Consider the following 22,500-nt stretch of genomic DNA (forward strand, 5'->3'; position numbering starts at 1 on the left):
TAGAGTGTAAACAGAAGCAGAGTGGTCTGGCTGAGCACTGAGGGCTGTCGTGTGTGTGTGTGTGTGTGTGTGTGTGTGTGTGTGTGTGTGTGTGTGTGTGTGTGTGTGTGTGTGTGTGTGTGTGTGTGTGTGTGTGTGTGTGTGTGTGTGTGTGTGTGTGTGTGTGTGTGTGTGTGTGTGTGTGTGTGTGTGTGTGTGTGTGTGTGTGTGTGTGTGTGTGTAGAGCCCAGCGCTGTGAGGTCAGGGAGAGTTCTTTTTCAGAATTCAAGTGGTGTTCCATGGAGCTCCTAGGAGTTCCACTGTCTGTCACCACAGCTGGTCAGCAGCCAGATATAGACCCCATCTAGCTAATGAGTAACTGTCACACCTAGACTGGAGTTCTATAATAAATGGACAAGTGCTTTTCCTGTTTGTTTCAATTCAATTGTTATGTGTGTGTCGGTTTGATTATACAGCAAGTGGGTTGTTCATTGTGTGTGTGTGTGTGTACACGTTTTACTATAATTGTGAGTACCAAAGGTCCTCACAAGAATAGTAAACCAACTACAATTCAGAGAAGAGAGGACATTTTGCCGGTCCTCACTATTTTAGGCTTAGGGGTTAGGTTTAGGGTTAATGTTTGGGTTAGGGTTAGGTCTAGGGTTAGGAGTTAGAGAAAATATAATTTAAAAAATGTAAAAAGGTCCTTACAAATATAGTAAGACATAGCTGTGTGTGTGACTCCTCCCCCTCTCTGTGTCACCAGGTAGAGTGGTTCCCAGGTAAAGCCCTCCTATGAGGTGAGGTTGAGTTGACCCCTGACCCCTGGCCAGTCCCCCAGCGCCCCTCACGCAGCGACCCTCCACCAGGCAGCAGGACTAAGGGATGTCACGGGGCTTCCTCCTGCTCACGCTGCTCACAGTCTCCTCCAGCATCCAAGTGAGGCCGGAACACACACTCAGATATACAGTACCAGTCAAAAGTTTAGACACACCTACTCATTCAAGTGCAAAGCTGTCATCAAGGCAAAGGGTGGCTACTTTGAAGAATCTAAAATCTAAAATATATTTTGATTTGTTTAACACTTTTTTGGTTACTACATGATTCTATATGTGTTATTTCATAGTTTTGATGTCTTCACTATTATTCTAAAATTGTAAAAATAAAGAAAAACCCTTGAATGAGTAGGTGTCCTAAAACTTTTGACTGGTACTGTACACACACACACACACACACACACACACACACACACAGGCAGGCAGACACGCTGGCAGACAAAGAAGAACACCCAATAACATACCCACGACATTACGCAACACTCCACCTTTGATGCTTTGGAAGAGGAATTAATTGACCTTCTCTGGAAGCTAATTGACACGTTGGATCCTTCTAAGGATTCCAATGGATGCGTCATTCATTGTCCTGTCAACAGAATGCAGCCTAGCAGTGAGTCCCTCTGTAGGGCGCCATTCAGACATGGGAAGCCAGCCACCCCCAGTCCTGAAAGTGACTGGTGTTTAGAGTGTTGGGGAGAGACACATGGGTTTTTACATGGCAGAATTACCCTCTGAGAACGGGCCCTGTGTGGCAGAGAGTGTTGTAGTCTAAACACGCCCTGCCTCTCTGTCTCTGTCTGTCTGCCTGTCTGCCTGTCTGTCTCATGGTCTCTCTCTCTCTGTCTGTCTGTCTCTCTGTCTGTCTGTCTCTCTGTCTGTCTGTCTCTCTGTCTGTCTGTCTGTCTGTCTGTCTGTCTGTCTGTCTGTCTGTCTGTCTGTCTGTCTGTCTGTTTGTCTGTCTCTCTGTCTCTCTGTCTCTCTGTCTCTCTGTCTCTCTGTCTCTCTGCCTGTCTGTCTCTCTCTGTCTGTCTGTCTGTCTGTCTCTCTGCCTGTCTGTCTGTCTGTCTGTCTGTCCCCCAGGTGTCCCCAGCTAAGCCATTAAAGGCGTTGATGCAGAGATGGGTGATGTACACGGAGGAGTGTAGCCGCAATAACAGCAGAGAACCGGCACTCACTGGTGAGAAACACATGCACACGCCTGCACACATGCACGCACACACACACACACACACACACTCACACACACACACACACACACACACACTCACACAGGAATAGAGGGATAGAATATAGAGCACAGAGGGATAGAGGGATAGAGAATAGAGCACAGAGGGATAGAGGATAGAGCACAGAGGGATAGAGGATAGAGCACAGAGGGATAGAGGATAGAGGGATAGAGAATAGAGCACAGACGGATAGAGGATAGAGGATAGAGAATAGAGCACAGAGGGATAGAGGATAGAGGGATAGAGCACAGAGGGATAGAGGATAGAGGGATAGAGAATAGAGCACAGACGGGTAGAGGATAGAGGACAGAGAATAGAGCACAGAGGGATAGAGGATAGAGGGATAGAGCATAGAGAATAGAGCACAGAGGGATAGAGGATAGAGGGATAGAGCATAGAGAATAGAGCACAGAGGGATAGAGGATAGAGCACAGAGGGATAGACAATAGAGAATAGAGCACTGAGGGATAGAGATAAGAGAATAGAGCACAGACGATAGAGGATAGAGGATAGAGAATAGAGCACAGAGGGATAGAGGATAGAGGGATAGAGCACAGAGGGATAGAGGATAGAGGTATAGAGAATAGAGAATAGAGCACAGAGGGATAGAGGATAGAGAATAGAGCACAGAGCACAAAGCACAGAGGGATATAGGGATATAGGATAGAAGGATATAGAATAGAGCACAGAGGGATAGAGTATAGAGATGGAGTGATAGAGGGATAGAGGGATAGAGGATAGAGGGATAGAGGATAGAGGGATAGAGGATAGAGGGATAGAGGATAGAGGGATAGAGGGATAGAGGATAGAGAATAGAGGGATGGAGGGATAGAGGGATATAGTATAGAGGGATAGAGGATAGAGGGATAGAGGGATAGAGGGATAGAGGGATAGAGGGATAGAGGATAGAGGGATAGAGGGATAGAGAATAGAGGGATAGAGGGATAGAGGATAGAGGGATGGAGGGATAGAGGGATATAGTATAGAGGGATAGAGAATAGAGGGATAGAGGGATAGAGGGATAGAGGGATAGAGGGATAGAGGGATAGAGGATAGAGGGATAGAGGGATAGAGGGATAGAGGGATAGAGAATAGAGGGATAGAGGGATAGAGGATAGAGGATAGAGGGATGGAGTGATAGAGATAAGAGATGTGTTGTAACTGTTCCCTATAGGTGTGATGTGTAACAGGACCTTTGACATGTATGCCTGCTGGCCCGATGGACTCCCCAACACTACCGTCAGTGTGTCCTGTCCCTGGTACCTGCCCTGGCACCACCAAGGTGAAGGTTGATGGTGATTGATTGGTTGGTTGGTTGGCTGATTGGTGAATAACTTGTGTATCATGTTCTATAAATACCAAATTCAGTCAAATATCTGAAGCTTCTGTCAAGTTAGTATGATAGGTGGTGTGAAGGGTAATAAATATGCTTCGGTCAGTGAATGACAGTCTATCTGTATGTATGTGTTCCAGTCCAGCATGGATCGGTGTACAGGGAATGTGACGCGGACGGACAGTGGGTTCCCCAGAAGAACACTAGCGAGTGTGACGCTAATGATCCTGCTCAGGTGAAAATTATGTTTCTTGTGAGTGAGGCTTAGAAATGCTGTGGATAAAATATCATGGATATAGATATGAAGGAAAGGATGTATAGAATTGATTAATGTTTGTGATCAGTGTGAGTGTACTCAGGTGTGTAGGCTAAATGTACAGTGCCTTCGGAAAGTAATCAGACACCTAGACTTTTTCCACATTTTGTTAGGTTACTGCCTTATTCTAAAATTTATTAAATTTCCCTCATCAATCTACACACAATACCCCATAATGACAAAGCAAAAACTGGTTTTTAGAAATTTTTGCACAATAAAAACACAAAAACAACAGAAATATCACATTTACATAAGTATTCAAACCCTTTAGTCAGTACTTTGTTGAAGCACCTTTGGCAGCAATTAAAGCCTAGAGTCTTCTTGGGTATGACGCTACAAGCTTGGCACACCTGTATTTGGGGTGTTTCTCCCATTCTTCTCTGCAGATCCTCTCAAGCTCTGTCAGGTTGGATGGGGAGCGTCGCCGCACAGCTATTTTCAGGTCTCTCCAGAGATGTTTGATCGGGTTCAAGTCCGGGCTCTGGATGGGCCACTCAAGGACATTCAGAGACTTGTCCCAAAGCCACTCCTGCGTTGTCTTGGCTGTGTGCTTAGGGTCGTTGTCCTGTTGGAAGGTGAACCTTCGCCCCAGTCTGAGGTCCTGAGTGCTCTGGAGCAGGTTTTCATCAAGGATCTCTCTTTACTTTGCTCCGTTCATCTTTCCCTCAATCCTAACTAGTCTCCCACTCCTTGCCGCTGAAAAACATCCCCACAGCTTGAAGCTGCCACCACCATGCTTCACCAGGTTTCCTCCAGACGTGACGCTTGGCATTCAGGTCAAAGAGTTCGATCTTGGTTTCATCAGGCCAGAGAATCTTGTTTCTCATGGTCTGAGAATCCTTTAGGTGCCTTTTGGCAAACTCCAAGCGGGCTGTCATGTGCATTTTACTGAGGAGTGGCTTCCGTCTAGCCACTCTACCATAAAGGCCTGATTGGTGGAGTGCTGCAGAGATGGTTGTCCTTCTGTAAGGTTCTCCCATCTCCACAGAGGAACTCTAGAGCACTGTCAGAGTGACCATCGGGTTCTTGGTCACCTCCCTGACCAAGGCACTTCTCCCCCGATTGCTCAGTTTGGCCGGGAGGCCAGCTCTAGGAAGAGTCTTGGTGGTTCCAAACTCTTCCATTTAAGAATGATGGAGGCCACTGTGTTCTTGGGGACCTTCAATGCTGCAGACATATTTTGGTACCCTTCCCCAGATCTGTGCCTCGACACAATCCTCTCTGACAATTCCTTCGACCTCATGGCTTGGTTTTTGCTCTGACATGCACTGTCAACTGTGGGACCTTATGTAGACAGGTGTGTGCCTTTCCAAATCATGTCCAATCAATTGAATTTACCACAGGTGGACTCCAATCAAGTTGTAGAAACATCTCAAGGATAATCAATGGAAACAGGATGCACCTGAGCTCAATTTCGAGTCTCATAGCAAAGGGTCTGAATACTTATGTAAATGTAATATTTATGTTTTTGATTTGTAATAATTTTACAAACATTTCTAACAACCTGTTTTCGCTTTGTCATTATGGGGTATTGTGTGTAGTTTGATGAGGATTTTTATTTATTTAATCAATTTTAGAATAAGGCTGTAATGTCACAAAGTCAAGGGGTCTGAATACTTTCCAAATGCAGTGTATGTTATTGTTTCTCAATGTGCGAGTGTGTGTGTGTGTGTGTGTTTGTGTGTGTGTGTGTGTATGTGTGTGTGTGTGTGTGTGTTTGTGTGTGTGTGTGTGTGTGTTTGTATGTGTGTGTGTGTGTGTGTGTGTGTGTGTGTGTGTGTGTGTGTGTGTGTGTGTGTGTGTGTGTGTGTGTGTGTGTGTGTGTGTGTGTGTGTGTGTGTGTGTGTGTGTGTGTTTGTAGCAGCACTATGGCCAGATCCTCAAGAAGTTCCGGACCATGTACACCGTGGGCTACTCTCTGTCTCTGGGGGCTCTGGTGTTAGCGCTCGGAGTCCTGATCACTTTCAGGTAACAAACAGACACACACACACACAAACACACACACACACACACACACAAAGAGACACACACACACACAGACACACAGAGACACACACAGAGACACACAGACACACACACACACACACACACACACACACAGAGACACACACACAGAGACACACAGACACACACACAGAGACACACACACACAGAGACACACACACAGAGACACACAGACAGACACACACACACACACACACACACAGAGACACACACACACAGAGACACACACACACAGAGACACACAGACACTGAGACACACACACAGAGACACACACACAGAGACACACAGACACTGAGACACCCTTTGGGGCTCTGGTGTTAATGCTTGGCATCATGATCAGGTAGCCTTCACCTCATGACCCTAAAGAGAAAAGAAAGACAGCCAGACACATGACCTCTCAGCCAACCACCACCCTCTTCTCTTCACTGAGGTAGAAAGGTAGATATTTCTAAGACAATGGAACATTTTTGATTTGAATAGAGAGAGCAGCTCTAATAACGTATAACCTTGGACATGTTAGTGAAGCAAGGTAGCTCCACTGACCTTGATGTGGGCACCTATTGACTGTAACCATAGAGATATACATATTCTAATTCCATTTCTATGACCTTTAAACTTTGTTATATTACCTCTGCTGTAGTTTACATTTCCCCCTAACAGGAAGTATCACTGTATGATGAACAACATTCACATTAACCTGTTTGCGTCCTTCATCCTGCATTCTCTGTCATCCTCTTCTCTTTCTCTCTCTCTCTCTCTCTCTCTCTCTCTCTCTCTCTCTCTCTCTCTCTCTCTCTCTCTCTCTCTCTCTATATTCTACTCTCCTCTCCTCTTCTCTCTCTCTCTCTCTCTCTCTCCCCCCCCCCCCCCCCCCCCCCCCCCCCCCCTCTCTCTCTCTCTCTCTCGCTGCCCCTCCCCCCTACAGGAAGCTCCACTGTATGAGGAACAACATCCACATGAACCTGTTTGCCTCCTTCATCCTGCGTGCTCTGTCCATCCTGATAAAGGACGCCATGTTGGAGGCTCCCAGCGTCAACATCGGACAGGACCAGGACATTACACACTACGAGGTGGAGTGGCTCGTCAACAACCAGGTGGGTTGTTGTTGTTCTTGTCTGAAAGGGTCGTGGTCAAAAGTGGTCAGGTAAAGTGGTCGGTCAACAACATGGTGGGTGTGTTGGGTTGAGTTGACCAGGGTCTGGTAAAGTGGCTGGTCTGCAATGAGGTGAGTTGGCACTCTTCTGTTATTTTATTCATCGTTCCATAAAGCACCATCCATGTGCAAAACTCCCCTGCCTCTTAGCATCTGGCTACACGAACAGGATGACATCAAATCCGAGCCCGCGACTATAGGAGCAGGGAGATTGTTGCTATAACGCTGAACTTCCTGCCCTTTCGAAACGCTGATGCATGATCTCTGAAGCATTGTTTAGCCATACTGAAGGACTATATATAAAGGATTTGTTAAGTCTTGAAACGTCTGTGTGTTGTCCTGTAGACGGCGGTGGGGTGTCGTATCGCCGTGGTGATGATGCAGTACAGTATCATGGCTAACAGCTATTGGCTGCTGGTGGAAGGCATCTACCTCCATAACCTGCTGGTCATCACCGTGTTCACTGAGAAAAACTACTTCAACATCTACCTGTGCATCGGCTGGGGTGAGGAGGGGGAGGGTGTGTGTGGGGGAAGGGGGTGTGTTGGGGGGGGGGTGTACGTGTGTGTCGCAGCATAGCAGCAAATGATATACCAGAAGATAGAGCATTTGGTAATCTGTTTGGTAGCCGGACACCTGAGTAGACATATTAAAGATATAGTCAACCTCAGGGTTAGGGTTAGGTAGTAGATATATTAGAGATATAGTCAGCCTCAGGGTTAGGTAGTAGTGATATTAGAGATATAGTCAGTCTCAGGGTTAGGGTTAGGTAGTAGAGATATTAGAGATATAGTCAGCCTCAGGGTTAAGGTTAGGTAGTAGAGATATTAGAGATATAGTCAGCCTCAGGGTTAGGGTTAAGTAGTAGATATATTAGAGATATAGTCAGCCTCAGGGTTAGGTAGTACATATATTAGAGATATAGTCAGCCTCAGGGTTAGGGTTAGGTAGTAGAGATATTAGAGATATAGTCAGCCTCAGGGTTAGGGTTAGGTAGTAGCGATATTAGAGATATTGTCAGCCTCAGGCTTAGGGTTAGGTAGTAGATATATTAGAGATATTGTCAGCCTCAGGGTTAGGGTTAGGTAGTAGAGATATTAGAGATATAGTCAGCCTCAGGGTTAGGGTTAGGTAGTAGAGATATTAGAGATGTTGTCAGCCTCAGGGTTAGGGTTACGTAGTAGAGATATTAGAGATATTGTCAGCCTCAGGGTTAGGTAGTAGAGATATTAGAGATATAGTCAGCCTCAGGGTTAGGGTTAGGTAGTAGAGATATTAGAGATATTGTCAGCCTCAGGGTTAGGGTTACGTAGTAGAGATATTAGAGATATTGTCAGTCTCAGGGTTAGGGTTACGTAGTAGAGATATTAGAGATATTGTCAGCCTCAGGGTTAGGTAGTAGAGATATTAGAGATATAGTCAGCCTCAGGGTTAGGAAGTAGAGATATTATAGATATAGTCAGCCTCAGGGTTAGGTAGTAGATATATTAGAGATATAGTCAGCCTCAGGGTTAAGGTTAGGTAGTAGAGATATTAGAGTTATAGTCAGCATCAGGGTTAGGTAGTAGAGATATTAGAGATATTGTCAGCCTCAGGGTTAGGTAGTAGAGATATTAGAGATATAGTCAGCCTCAGGGTTAGGGTTAGGTAGTAGAGATATTAGAGATATTGTCAGCCTCAGGGTTAGGGTTACGTAGTAGAGATATTAGAGATATTGTCAGCCTCAGGGTTAGGGTTACGTAGTAGAGATATTAGAGATATTGTCAGCCTCAGGGTTAGGTATTAGAGATATTAGAGATATAGTCAGCCTCAGGGTTAGGAAGTAGAGATATTAGAGATATAGTCAGCATCAGGGTTAGGTAGTAGAGCTATTAGAGATATAGTCAGCCTCAGGGTTAGGGTTAGGTAGTAGAGATATTAGAGATATAGTCAGCCTCAGGGTTAGGGTTAGGTAGTAGATATATTAGAGATATAGTCAGCATCAGGGTTAGGGTTAGGTAGTAGATATAGTAGAGATATAGTCAGCATCAGGGTTAGGTAGTAGAGATAGTAGAGATATAGTCAGCCTCTGGGTTAGGTAGTAGATATATTAGAGATATAGTCAGTCTCAGGATACAGAGTGGTAGTATATGAGTTTTGAGTCTTGGTGTGTTTAATTTGATTCTCTCTGCAGGTGCCCCTCTGATCTTCCTGGTGCCCTGGGTGATGGTAAAATACCTGTATGAAAATGAGGAGTAAGTTCTCAATGTGCCCGCATTAGTGTGTGAGTGCCTGCCTGAGTGTGTGAGTGTGTGCCTGAGTGTGTGAGTGTGTGCCTGAGTGTGTGAGTGCCTATATGAGTGTGTGAGTGTCTGCATGAGTGTGTGAGTGCCTGCATGAGTGTGTGAGTGCCTGCATGTTTGCCTGACCCAGTTTGTATGACAGGAGAAAGGAGAGAAATGATGATACAACTAAATATTCACTCTGTGTGATACAACTAAACATTCACTCTGTGTGATACAACTAAACATTCACTCTGTGTGATACAACTAAACATTCACTCTGTGTGATACAACTAAACATTCACATCCAACTGCTTTCCACCAGTCCTTTTGGAGTTGAAGGAAAAGTTTTTCTTGTGCCTGTGAGGAAGTAATATGTGTAAAGCTCTGTTCTGTCAGTGGTGGTATAACCTCTAGATCAAACTAGTTCTGAGTAGTATTACTGGTGGTTTAACCTCTAGTTCAAACCAGTTCTGAGTGGTATTACTGGTGGTATAACCACTAGTTCAAGCCAGTTCTGAGTAGTACTACTGGTGGTATAACCTCTAGTTCAAACTAGTTCTGAGTAGTATTACTGGTGGTTTAACCTCTAGTTCAAACCAGTTCTGAGTGGTATTACTGGTGGTATAACCACTAGTTCAAACCAGTTCTGAGTAGTACTACTGCTGGTATAACCTCTAGTTCAAACCAGTTCTGAGTAGTATTACTGGTGGTATAACCTCTAGATCAAACCAGTTCTGAGTAGTATTACTGGTGGTATAACCTCTAGTTCAAACCAGTTCTGAGTAGTATTACTGGTGATGCAATGATGCATGACTAATGACACCTCCAATACTTTTAGAGACAAGGAATTGAGAGGTCAGACAGACTACTCTCCAAGTGAAAATCACTGCAGTATACCTTGGAGGATTTTGATCAATTTAGCAGAAAAGTATAGTCAACAGCTGGCACCTAAACCATTTAGCGGTTGACTGGAATGTCATGTTTTGGGCGCAGGTGGGTTAGTGAAGCAGGAAACCTCCTGTGATGTGTGATGTAACATAAAGGTTCTACCACTTAGAACAGAGATGAGGACACTCAGCGGACAGGAGAACTTCCCCAAGAAGTTAAACTGTCTCTGACTGTCCTTGATCTTTTATTCTGAGTCCAACCTCTCATTCTCCACTCTCTTAGGACTACTTACTATAGTACCCTACTGTATACTCTCTTAGGGCTACTTACTATAGTCCCTACTGTATACTCTCTTAGGACTACTTACTATATTACCCTACTGTATTCTCTCTTAGGGCTACTTACTATAGTCCCTACTGTATACTCTCTTAGGGCTACTTACTATAGTACCCTACTGTATACTCTCTTAGGACTGCAGTACTATAGTACCCTACTGTATACTCTCTTAGGACTGCAGTACTATAGTACCCTACTGTATACTCTCTTAGGGCTACAGTACTATAGTACCCTACTGTATACTCTCTTAGGGCTACTTACTATAGTACCCTACTGTATACTCTCTTAGGGCTACTTACTATAGTACCCTACTGTATACTCTCTTAGGGCTACAGTACTATAGTACCCTACTGTATACTCTCTTAGGGCGACTTACTATAGTACCCTACTGTATACTCTCTTAGGGCTACTTACTATATTACCCTACTGTATACTCTATTGGAACTACAGTGCTATAGTACCCTACTGTATACTCTCTTAGGACTGCAGTACTATAGTACCCTACTGTATACTCTCTTAGGACTGAAGTACTATAGTACCCTACTGTATACTCTCTTAGGGCTACTTACTATAGTACCCTACTGTATACTCTCTTAGGACTGCAGTACTATAGTACCCTACTGTATACTCTCTTAGGACTGCAGTACTATAGTACCCTACTGTATACTCTCTTAGAACTGCAGTACTATAGAACCCTACTGTATACTCTCTTAGGACTACAGTACTATAGTACCCTACTGTATACTCTCTTAGGACTGCAGTACTATAGTACCCTACTCTATACTCTCTTAGGACTACAGTACTATAGTACCCTACTGTATACTCTCTTGGAACTACAGTACTATAGTACCCTACTGTATACTCTCTTGGAACTACAGTACTATATAATACCCTACTGTATACTCTCTTAGGACTACAGTACTATTGTCACTACTTTATACTCTCTTAGGGCTACAGTACTATAGTACCCTACTGTATACTCTCTTAGAACTACAGTACTATAGTACCCTACTGTATACTCTCTTAGGACTGCAGTACTATAGTACCCTACTGTATACTCTCTTAGGGCTACAGTACTATAGTACCCTACTGTATACTCTCTTAGAACTACAGTACTATAGTACCCTACTGTATACTCTCTTAGAACTACAGTACTATAGTACCCTACTGTATACTCTCTTAGGACTGCAGTACTATAGTACCCTACTGTATACTCTCTTAGGGCTACAGTACTATAGTACCCTACTGTATACTCTCTTAGAACTACAGTACTATAGGACCCTACTGTATACTCTCTTAGGACTGCAGTACTATAGTACACTACTGTATACTCTCTTAGGGCTACAGTACTATAGTACCCTACTGTATACTCTCTTAGGGCTACTTACTATAATACCCTACTGTATACTCTCTTAGGGTTACAGTACTATAGTACCCTACTGTATACTCTCTTAGGACTGCAGTACAATAGTACCCTATTGTATACTCTCTTAGGACTACAGTACTGTAGTACCCTACTCTATACTCTCTTAGGGCTACAGTGCTATAGTACCCTACTGTATACTCTCTTAGGACTACAGTACTATAGTACCCTACTCTATACTCTCTTGGAACTACAGTACTATAGTACCCTACTGTATACTCTCTTAGGGCGACTTACTATATTACCCTACTGTATACTCTCTTAGGGCTACAGTACTATAGGACCCTACTGTATACTCTCTTAGGACTGCAGTACTATAGTACCCTACTGTATACTCTCTTAGGGCTACAGTACTATAGTACCCTACTGTATACTCTCTTAGGGCTACTTACTATAATACCCTACTGTATACTCTCTTAGGGTTACAGTACTATAGTACCCTACTGTATACTCTCTTAGGACTGCAGTACAATAGTACCCTACTGTATACTCTCTTAGGACTACAGTACTGTAGTACACTACTGTATACTCTCTTAGGGCTACAGTGCTATAGTACCCTACTGTATACTCTCTTAGGACTACAGTACTATAGTACCCTACTCTATACTCTCTTGGAACTACAGTACTATAGTACCCTACTGTATACTCTCTTAGGGATACTTACTATAGTACCCTACTGTATACTCTCTACAGTACATACTCACAGAGAACAAAGTAGTCAGGAGGGGAGTGCTGGACTATAACCATACTGTTGACACCTTCTGTAGTTACATAAGACCTTTGGCAGCGATTACAGCCTCGAGTCTTCTTGGGTATGACGCTACAAGCTTGGCACACCTGTATTTAGGGAGTTTCTCCCATTCTTCTCTGCAGATCCTCTCAAGCTCTGTCAGGTTGGATGGGGAGCGTCGCTGCACAGCTATTTTCAGGTCTCTCCAGAGATGTTAGATCGGGTTCAAGTCCGGGTTTTGGCTGTGCCACTCAAGGACATTCAGAGACTTGTCCAGAAGCCACTCTTGCATTGTCTTGGCTGTTTGCTTAGGGTCGTTGTTCTGTTGGAAGGTGAATTTCATTCCAGTTTGTGGTTCTGAGCACTCTGGAGCAGGTTTTCATCAAGGGTCTCTCTGTACTTTGCTCCGTTTATCTTTCCCTCGATCCTGACTAGTCTCCCAGTCCCTGCCGCTGAAAAACATCCCCACAGCATGATGCTGCCATCACCATGCTTCCCCGTAGGGATGGTGCCAGGTTTCCTCCAGACGTGACGCTTGGCATTCAGGCCAAAGAGTTCAGTCTTGGTTTCATCAGACCAGAGAATCTGTAGGGTCTAAGATGTATAGTGTTTTATCACCCAAGAGTACTACAACGACTGCTGTAACACTGGCATAGAACTGTCCTTTGCTCAACTAAGAAGTGTGTGGAACTGTTAGTGTAGAACAACTGTAGAAGTAGTTTGAGCCTTGTAAACAGGGCCCTGTATGTTACCACAGTGTTGTGTTGAGCCTTGTAAACAGGGCCCTTTATGTTACCACAGTGTTGTGTTGAGTCTTGTATATAGGGCCCCTAGAATACAACCCTGGGGAAGAGAGGTGCTGTCTGTATGCTACACTCAGTGTTGTGTTGCCTCTGTTTGACAGGTGCTGGGAGCAGAATATCAACATGCAGTACTGGTGGATCATACGATCCCCTATACTGCTGGCAGTTGTGGTAAGTACACTTTTGTTTGTTCTCTTTCAAAGTCTCTCTCTCTCTCTCTCTCTCTCTCTCTCTCTCTCTCTCTCTGTCCCCCTCCTCTCTCTCTCTCTCTCTCTCTCTCTCTCTCTCTCTCTCTCTCTCTCCCTCTCTCTCTCTCTCTCTCTGTCCCCCTCCTCTCTCTCTCTCTCTCTCTCTCTATCTACATCTCTATCTCACTCTCTATCTCTCGGACTCTCTCTCTCCCTCTCCGTCTCCCCCCCCTCTCTCTCCCTCTCTCCCTCTCTCTCTGCCCCCTCTCTCTGCCCTCTCTCTCTCTCTCTTTCTCTCTCTCTCTGCCCCCCCCCCCCCTCTCTCTCTCTCTCTCTCTCTCTCTGTCTGTAACATGATGGTGATGAGGAGGATGACATGTTCAATGATTAAGTAATGATGAGGATGTTTTCCACTTCACCATGTCATGTCAGCTAAAGTACAGGCCAGTTAAAGCCTGCGTGCGTGTTTGTTTTCCTTCTGTGCTTACGTTTACGTTTCCTAACCTTGTTCACCCCAGCTGTCATACACATTTTATGTATGTGGCAGTGTCACTTCGCCTTCCATTCACGCAATATTCCATATTGAGGCACCTGCTCTATCATACATGAAGACAGTGTGAAAGGGTATTCCATGAAACACACACAGGTGAGGTTGGAAACCCAGAGGGCTTCCATGAAAAACACACACAGAAACGAACAATATATATATATATATATATATATATATACAAAGCAGTTTGTTCAATCAGTTAAACAAAGCATACTAAATACAATTAGTATGCTCTGTTTGGGTGTCTCTGTTTGGGGTTTTTTATTTGATGTCCTGCCCCACTACCCCCCTACCACTCACCCTGACCTTAAACATGAAGACAGTGTGGAATGGTATCTCCTACCACTGACCTTGACCTTAAACATAAAGACAGTGTGGAATGGTATCTCCTATCACTCACCCTGACCTTAAACATAAAGACAGTGTGGAATGGTATCTCCTATCACTCACCTTTACCTTAAACATGAAGACAGTGTGGAATGGTATCTCCTATCACTCACCTTGACCTTAAACATGAAGACAGTGTGGAATGGTATCTCCTATCACTCACCTTGACCTTAAACATGAAGACAGTGTGGAATGGTATCCCCTATCACTCACCTTGACCTTAAACATGAAGACAGTGTGGAATGGTATCCCCTATCACTCACCTTGACCTTAAACATGAAGACAGTGTGGAATGGTATCCCCTATCACTCACCTTGACCTTAAACATGAAGACAGTGTGGAATGGTATCCCCTATCACTCACCTTGACCTTAAACATGAAGACAATGTGGAATGGTATCCCCTATCACTCACCTTGACCTTAAACATGAAGACAGTGTGGAATGGTATCCCCTATCACTCACCTTGACCTTAAACATGAAGCCAGTGTGGAATGGTATCCCCTATCACTCACCTTGACCTTAAACATGAAGACAGTGTGGAATGGTATCCCCTATCACTCACCTTGACCTTAAACATGAAGACAGTGTGGAATGGTATCCCCTATCACTCACCTTGACCTTAAACATGAAGACAGTGTGGAATGGTATCCCCTATCACTCACCTTGACCTTAAACATGAAGACAGTGTGGAATTGTATCTCCTATCACTCACCTTGACCTTAAACATGAAGACAGTGTGGAAGGGTTTATGAAGTAAAGGAAGTAAGTTGTCATCCTTCAAAGAGCCTGGAGTGATGTTGGTATTGTCTGTTCTCTGTACCCAGATTACAAGAGGGTCGCCGACAGACATGTTTGTCCTGTTTCTAGCTCCTAGCCAACTTTGCAATATATATATTTTGTTGTTGTTATTTCTTACATTATTTGCTCAGAATGTTTTTTGCATTATTCTGATATTTCTTAAAGGAAAAAAATACAGAAATCATCCCCATATGATGCAGCATCACATCATGCAAAATGCATTATAAGGGGATGATTTCTGTATTTTGAAAGTTACATATCTGTCACGGTTCAGACAGACGACCAGAGGACCACAATTGCGTCACACCAGAAAGTTTATTAAACTTAAGGGAAAAGGGAAGTAGGGAGTGAATGAAGGCTCCAGGGGTAACAGGGATCCCGTCCAATGTGCTGGGTCTGTGCCCCCCCCAGTGGCAGCGATGCGTCCTATGAAGCCGGTGGTGGGTGGTCCAGAAGTCCTGGGGGGGGGGGAGACACAGACACAACAGGGCGGAATGAAACAAGGCAGCAGTACAGTTCAAGGGAAATCCAAAATACGTAGTAGCAAGGCAGAAGGCTGGTCAGAGTTACCGGGATTGAAGAGTAGTCAGGAGTCGTAATGGCAGAAGCAGGTCTGGATCTCCTGGGGCAGACGAGTATCCAAAAATCAGGCAGGTCCGGGGTCACAAAACCAGGGTGAGCCAGAAGCGCGAGCAAACAGGTTCCGGGTGTGAGCTTTGCAGACGATCTGACACCGGAGAGCTGAAAGACAGGGCCTTAAATACTGGGAGAGGTAGTGGGTAATGCAGCGCAGCTGGCAGAGTAATTAGAGCAGAGCAGAGCAGGGACAGGTGGAGCTAGTTAGGCTGAGTAGAGAGAGTGGTGAGCAGAGTGGAAGAAAATAAGGTGGTAACCCGGTGGAGTGAGAGGCTCATGACAGAACCCCCCCCCCAAGGGACGGCCCCAGAAGTCCCAAGAGCAACACCACGCCGGGCGGGAGGAGGGGAGCCGGAGGAGGGCTAGAACTCCTCCGAACGGTCCGAGTGAACGTCCTCATCCTCGGAGGAAGCCGGAGGGCCGTGGTCGGGAGATGGGACGGGTCCCGAGACAGGATCAGGCACAGGACAGGAAGCCGAGCGGGCAGGACGGTTAGGGACCCCTCTGGGGCGGCCCCTACGGATTGCAGGTTGATCAGGATGCTGTTGGTGGAAAGCGGTGATGAGAGTCCTATCCACAATCCGACTAGCTGGCACCCAGGTCCTTTCCTCAGGTCCATAGCCCTCCCAGTCAATGAGGTACTGGAGACCCCTACCCCTCCGTCTGGACCGAAGCAGGCGGCGGACGGTGTAAACCAGACCACCATCGACGAGCCGTGGAGGAGGAGGACAAGGCGCAGCAGGGACCAGCGGACTCTCATGGATGGGCTTAATCTTAGACACATGGAAAGTGGGGTGCACCCTCAGGGAATTAGGCAGTTGGAGCCGGACAGCAGTTGGGCTAATCACTCTTATGATAGGGAATGGGCCAATGAACCGAGGTGCCAGCTTCTGCGACTCCACCCTGAGTGGCAGGTTCTTCGATGACAACCACACCCTTTGACCAACATGGTAGGTGGGAGCAGGAATTCTCCGACGGTTGGCCCCGGTAGTGTAGCTGGCAACGGATCTGAGGAGTGTGGCTCGGGCTTGTGACCAGGTGCGGCGACATCGACGGGCAAAAGCAAGTGCAGATGGGCAAGTAACCTCCTCTTCCTGGCTGGCAAATAGAGGAGGCTGGTATCCATAAACACATTGGAAAGGGGACATACCGATGGCAGAGCAGGTCAGAGAATTGTGTGCGTACTCCACCCATGTCAATTGCTGCGACCAGGAGTGGGGGTTGCGTGAAGTCATGCATCGCAGTGCCTTCTCGAGCTCCTGATTAGCCCGCTCTGACTGCCCATTGGATTGGGGATGGAATCCGGAAGTCAGACTGACTGTGGCTCCCAGCAGGTGACAGAACTCCTTCCAAAAAGCGGAGGAGAATTGTGGACCACGGTCAGAAACTACATCCTTAGGCAGTCCGTGGATCCGGAAGACGTGTTCCAGGACCACCTGGGCGGTCTCCTTGGCGGTTGGGAGCTTGGGGAGGGGAATGAAGTGTGCCATCTTGCTGAAACGGTCAACTATGGTGAGAATGACGGTCATGCCACTTGAAGGGGGCAGCCCCGTGACAAAGTCAAGGGCGATGTGAGACCAGGGACGTCTGGGCACAGGCAGGGGCTGCAGCAATCCGGCTGGGGGCTGGCAGGACGACTTGTGTTGGTTGCAGATGGGGCAGGCTTGGACGAATTCCCGTACATCCTTCCTCAGAGAGGGCCACCAGAACCTCTGGGCGAGCAGGTTGTAAGTGCGGGTGGAGCCAGGGTGACAAGCTAGGCGGGAGTCATGTCCCCACTGAACGACCTGGGACCTCAGGTCTTCGGGGACAAAAAGGCGGTCAGCTGGGCAAGTGCTGGGACCTGGCTGGTTACGGAGAGCCTCCAGCACCTGTTCCTCAACAGCCCAGGTCAGAGCTGCAACGATGCAGGGACTTGGCAGAATCGACACAGGGTCCTTGGAGGGGGTGTCATCCTTCTGGAATTGACGGGAGAGGGCGTCTGGCTTGGTGTTGCGTGATCCAGGCCGGTATGACAGAGTGAAATTAAACCTGGTGAAGAACAGGGCCCAGCGGGACTGCCTGGAGTTCAACCGTTTGGCCGTGCGGATGTACTCCAAGTTCTTATGATCGGTCCAAACGAGAAATGGAATGGTGGACCCCTCCAGCCAGTGACGCCACTCCTCCAAGGCAAGCTTCACAGCCAGCAGCTCACGGTTCCCTATGTCGTAATTGCACTCAGAGGGGGACAACCGACGTGAGAAAAAGGCACAGGGATGGAGCTTCCTATCCTCCGCAGCCCACTGAGAAATCACAGCACCAACTCCCACATCCGAGGCGTCCACCTCCACAATGAATTGCCGGTCCACATCAGGCATCTGGAGGATGGGAGCGGAGGTGAACCTCACCTTGAGGGTACTGAAGGCTTTGTCGGCTGCTGGGGTCCAGGTGAAGGGTTGCTTGGTGCTGGTTAGAGCAGTGAGAGGGGCAGCAACGGTACTGTAGTTCCGGATAAACTTTCTATAGAAGTTAGCAAACCCCAGAAACTGTTGCAGCTTCTTTCTGTTCTCCGGAACTGGCCATGAAGTGACTGCTGATACTTTGGCAGGATCCATTTGGATACTTCCCTCTGCCACTATGTACCCCAGGAAGGCCACTGTCTTGACGTGAAACTCACATTTCTCTGCCTTGGCGTAGAGGGAATTCTCCAGAAGACGATGAAGGACTTGCTGGACATGGCGGGTGTGTTCAGACAGGTTTCTGGAGTAGATTAAGATGTCATCCAGGTAAACGAAGACAAACTTGTTTAACATGTCCCGCAGTACATCATTCACGAGAGCCTGGAACACAGCAGGAGCATTGGTGAGGCCAAAAGGCATAACCAGATACTCGTAGTGGCCTGTTGGTGTATTGAATGCGGTTTTCCATTCATCTCCCTCCCGGATCCGCACTAGGTGGTAAGCGTTTCTGAGATCCAACTTGGTAAAAACAGTGGCTCCCTGGAGCAACTCAAAAGCAGAGGTGAGCAGAGGCAGAGGGTAACGGTTTTTCACTGTGATGTCGTTGAGTCCCCTGTAGTCGATGCAGGGGCGAAGAGATCCGTCCTTCTTCCCCACAAAGAAGAAGCCAGCACCAGCAGGAGATGAAGATGAACGGATTAATCCTGCGGACAGAGAGCCATTGATGTAGTCCTCCATGGACTTTCTTTCAGGAGCAGACAACGAATAAAGACGACCCTTTGGAGGGGCTGTTCCAGGGAGGAGGTCGATGGCACAGTCGTACGGTCGGTGAGGGGGCAGAGATGTGGCTCTTGCTTTGTCAAACACCTCTCTGAGACCATGGTAGCATTCTGGGACATTGGAGAGGTCAGGAGCGGAGTTAGTAGGTACTGGCCGAGGGGGTAGTGCGGCAGCAAGCAGGCAGGTTCGGTGGCAGTCCTCTCCCCACTCCCTGATCACCCCGGTCACCCAGTCGAGCTGAGGGTTGTGCCGGCGGAGCCATGGGTAACCCAGGATGAGGGGTTGGCCTGGAGAGGGGAGCAGGTGAAACTGGATAGTTTCTTGATGGTTTCCGGACAGACCCATCGAGACCGGGGCCGTGACATGAGTGACCGATCCGAGTAAGTGTCCGTCCAGTGCCCGGGCAGGAATAGGAGGTGTCAAACGGAGGTTCTCCAGTCCCAGTTGGCGTGCCAGCTTGATGTCCATTATGTTGGCTTCGGCGCCAGAATCCACCAGAGCAGCCAGGGTGTGAGTTGAGTCAGAGAGGCGGAGGTGAACTTGCAGCAGGGGTTTGCGGTCGGAGGACTGGATGGTCATAGAACTCAACCGGACTCCCCCTATGCCCGGTGAGCTTCGGCCCTTTAAAGGGCAGGTTACCACACGATGTCCATCACCTCCACAATAGAGGCAGAGGTTTGAGGTGAAGCGTCGCTGGCGCTCTGCAGGAGTGAGAGAGGCTCGCCCAATCTCCATAGGCTCAGACTGATCAAGCTGACCTGGGTGAGTGGCAGTAGATGACAGGAGCCCAGTCGGATCTCTCCGAATGCCGGTAGTAGGTGGACCTTGGCGCCCCCTCTCACGACGACGGGTCTGTATCCTTCTGTCGATCCTGACAGTCAGTGCGATGGCTTCATCAAGAGTGGAAGGCAGTTCATGGGAGACCAACTCGTCCTTGATATAGTCAGCCAAACTATGGAAGAACGCGTCCACCAACGATGGTGTGTTCCAAGAACTTCGTCTAGCCAGGGTTCGGAAGTTGATGGAATGGTCTGCGACTGTACGTCTGCCTTGTCGAATACTGAACAGTTCACGAGACGCCTCTGCGGTTGGTGAATCCAGGTCAAACACCTTCAGCATCTCCTCAGCAAACAGGTCGAAGGTTGCACATGCGGGGGTTTGACGTTCGAACTCTGCTGTTCCCCAGAGTCGAGCTCGGCCCGTCAGGTGAGTGATGGCATACCCAACTTTAGCCCCCTCCGTGGCGAAGGTCCTTGGCTGCAAGGAGAACTGAAGTCGGCAGCTAGTCAGGAATGGCCGGACCTGGGTTGAATCGCCGTTGAACCGCTCGGGGTTTCCAATCTTGGGTTCCGGAGCAGCGGCTGCAATGACCGGGGCAGGTAACTCGGGGGCAGGGCTGGTGGGCAGACTGGCTGGGGTCAGGTTGGTGAGGAGTTGAATGATCATGGCGAGTTGTTGTTGCTGCTGCTGGAACTGCTGCTCATGCTCATCGGTTTCCATGTCGGGGAAAGTGTGCGCTGAGTCCATAATGGTCAGATCGTACTGTCACGGTTCAGACAGACGACCAGAGGACCACAATTGCGTCACACCAGAAAGTTTATTAAACTTAAGGGAAAAGGGAAGTAGGGAGTGAATGAAGGCTCCAGGGGTAACAGGGATCCCGTCCAATGTGCTGGGTCTGTGCCCCCCCCAGTGGCAGCGATGCGTCCTATGAAGCCGGTGGTGGGTGGTCCAGAAGTCCTGGGGGGGGGGGAGACACAGACACAACAGGGCGGAATGAAACAAGGCAGCAGTACAGTTCAAGGGAAATCCAAAATACGTAGTAGCAAGGCAGAAGGCTGGTCAGAGTTACCGGGATTGAAGAGTAGTCAGGAGTCGTAATGGCAGAAGCAGGTCTGGATCTCCTGGGGCAGACGAGTATCCAAAAATCAGGCAGGTCCGGGGTCACAAAACCAGGGTGAGCCAGAAGCGCGAGCAAACAGGTTCCGGGTGTGAGCTTTGCAGACGATCTGACACCGGAGAGCTGAAAGACAGGGCCTTAAATACTGGGAGAGGTAGTGGGTAATGCAGCGCAGCTGGCAGAGTAATTAGAGCAGAGCAGAGCAGGGACAGGTGGAGCTAGTTAGGCTGAGTAGAGAGAGTGGTGAGCAGAGTGGAAGAAAATAAGGTGGTAACCCGGTGGAGTGAGAGGCTCATGACAATATCTTGAAAACTTGATTGGTGACAAGCAAAACATTTTGGGACTATGTCAACAATGGACTAATGAAACAGATACCAAAAAAATAGTTTTCGGGTGGACTTTTCCTTTAATTCCTTTCTTTTAATTTTTTGGATTTGTGTGTATTGTTTTGTATTGTTATGTATTACTGCACTGTTGGAGCTAGGAACATAAGCATTTCGCTGCACCTGCGATAACATATGCAAAATATGTGTACACGACCAATACAAGTATAAAAAAAGTACTATTTGTTTTCTTTCAAAAGCTTTTGAGTGCCAGGTTCCAGATGATTCCATCAGCCAGGCAAGTCCAATCAAGCGCAGCCAAAGTTTTTGAAAGAAAAAAGATACTGTCCTCCATCTTTGTTTGGGTGTTTTCATTTGATGTCCACTTCACTCTGACCGTAGCGTTATTTTTTTATTTTGTATTATTCTTTTTATTTAACATTTATTTAACTAGGTTATTAGTAACCTACTCCTGGAAGATCAGGGCTGGTTTTATATAAGAGTGAGATTTGTCATGGCAGTTGTTACATCAGACTAGGGTTGAAAAAAGTCCAGTAAATTTCCAGAAATTCCCAGAAATCCTGGTTGGAAGATTCCTGGAATCTGTCAGGAATTGGCAGGAAATCCAGGAATATTCCAACCAGGATTTTTGGAAAACCAGGGGATTTTTTGGAGGAAAGTTACCAGGATGTTGCAACTCTACATTAGACAGACTCCATACTAGCTATAGTAAGTTATGCCGTTATGCATTCAAGGGTCTTTGCTCCTATGGATTTGTTTGGGGCGTTTTCGTTTGATGTCCTGACCCTACTTCTCTACCCCCTACCACTCCAATTTGACCCTATAGTTATTAGTAGCCTACTCCTGGCTGGGCTGGGCTGGGTTTTATATAACAGTGAGATCCGTCATGGCGGCCGTCACATCAGACAGACTCTCCAAGTCAACATACCAGCTATAGTATGCCAGCGTTCAAGGGTCTGTCTTTCTTCAATATCCGTCTGGGTGCTTCAGTCTTTAGTTTGATGAAGTCCTGACCCAGTTCTACCCTCTGCTGCCCCACCATGAACATAGTGTTAATGAAAGGTCAGAACAATGGGTTTATATAAGAGTAATATTCGTCACGGCGGCCGTCAGGTCAGACCAGGGCTGAATCCCAAATGTTTACATCCCAAATGGCACCCTATCCCCTGTATAGTGCACTACTTTT

At 47.0% G+C, this 22,500-nt stretch overlaps 1 protein-coding gene across 8 annotated transcripts in view; it reads left to right on the top strand.

Moving 5' to 3' along the window:
- LOC311119011 (glucagon receptor-like) overlaps nucleotides 1-22,500 on the top strand; it is a 53,994-nt gene that overhangs the window by 12,150 nt on the left and 19,344 nt on the right. For 6 of the 8 annotated variants that reach the window (XR_014611892.1, XR_014611893.1, XR_014611894.1 and 3 more), the window contains exons 3-11: nucleotides 746-918; nucleotides 1,896-1,992; nucleotides 3,216-3,323; nucleotides 3,515-3,609; nucleotides 5,552-5,658; nucleotides 6,621-6,789; nucleotides 7,194-7,353; nucleotides 9,022-9,082; nucleotides 13,394-13,463. Coding sequence is in view for 5 of the 8 variants with exons in the window: in XM_084193760.1 (XP_084049886.1) it covers nucleotides 865-918; nucleotides 1,896-1,992; nucleotides 3,216-3,323; nucleotides 3,515-3,609; nucleotides 5,552-5,658; nucleotides 6,621-6,789; nucleotides 7,194-7,353; nucleotides 9,022-9,082; nucleotides 13,394-13,463 (921 nt within the window). In the remaining 3 variants the exon portion in view is untranslated. The remainder of the gene's footprint in view (nucleotides 1-745; nucleotides 919-1,895; nucleotides 1,993-3,215; nucleotides 3,324-3,514; nucleotides 3,610-5,551; nucleotides 5,659-6,620; nucleotides 6,790-7,193; nucleotides 7,354-9,021; nucleotides 9,083-13,393; nucleotides 13,464-22,500) is intronic. The other 2 variants (XM_084193764.1, XM_084193763.1) reach the window with 2 other exon arrangements.

The sequence above is a fragment of the Coregonus lavaretus genome (assembly GCF_964263955.1).
Source record: "Coregonus lavaretus genome assembly, contig: HAP1_SCAFFOLD_1151, whole genome shotgun sequence".
NCBI classification, from domain to species: domain Eukaryota; kingdom Metazoa; phylum Chordata; class Actinopteri; order Salmoniformes; family Salmonidae; genus Coregonus; species Coregonus lavaretus.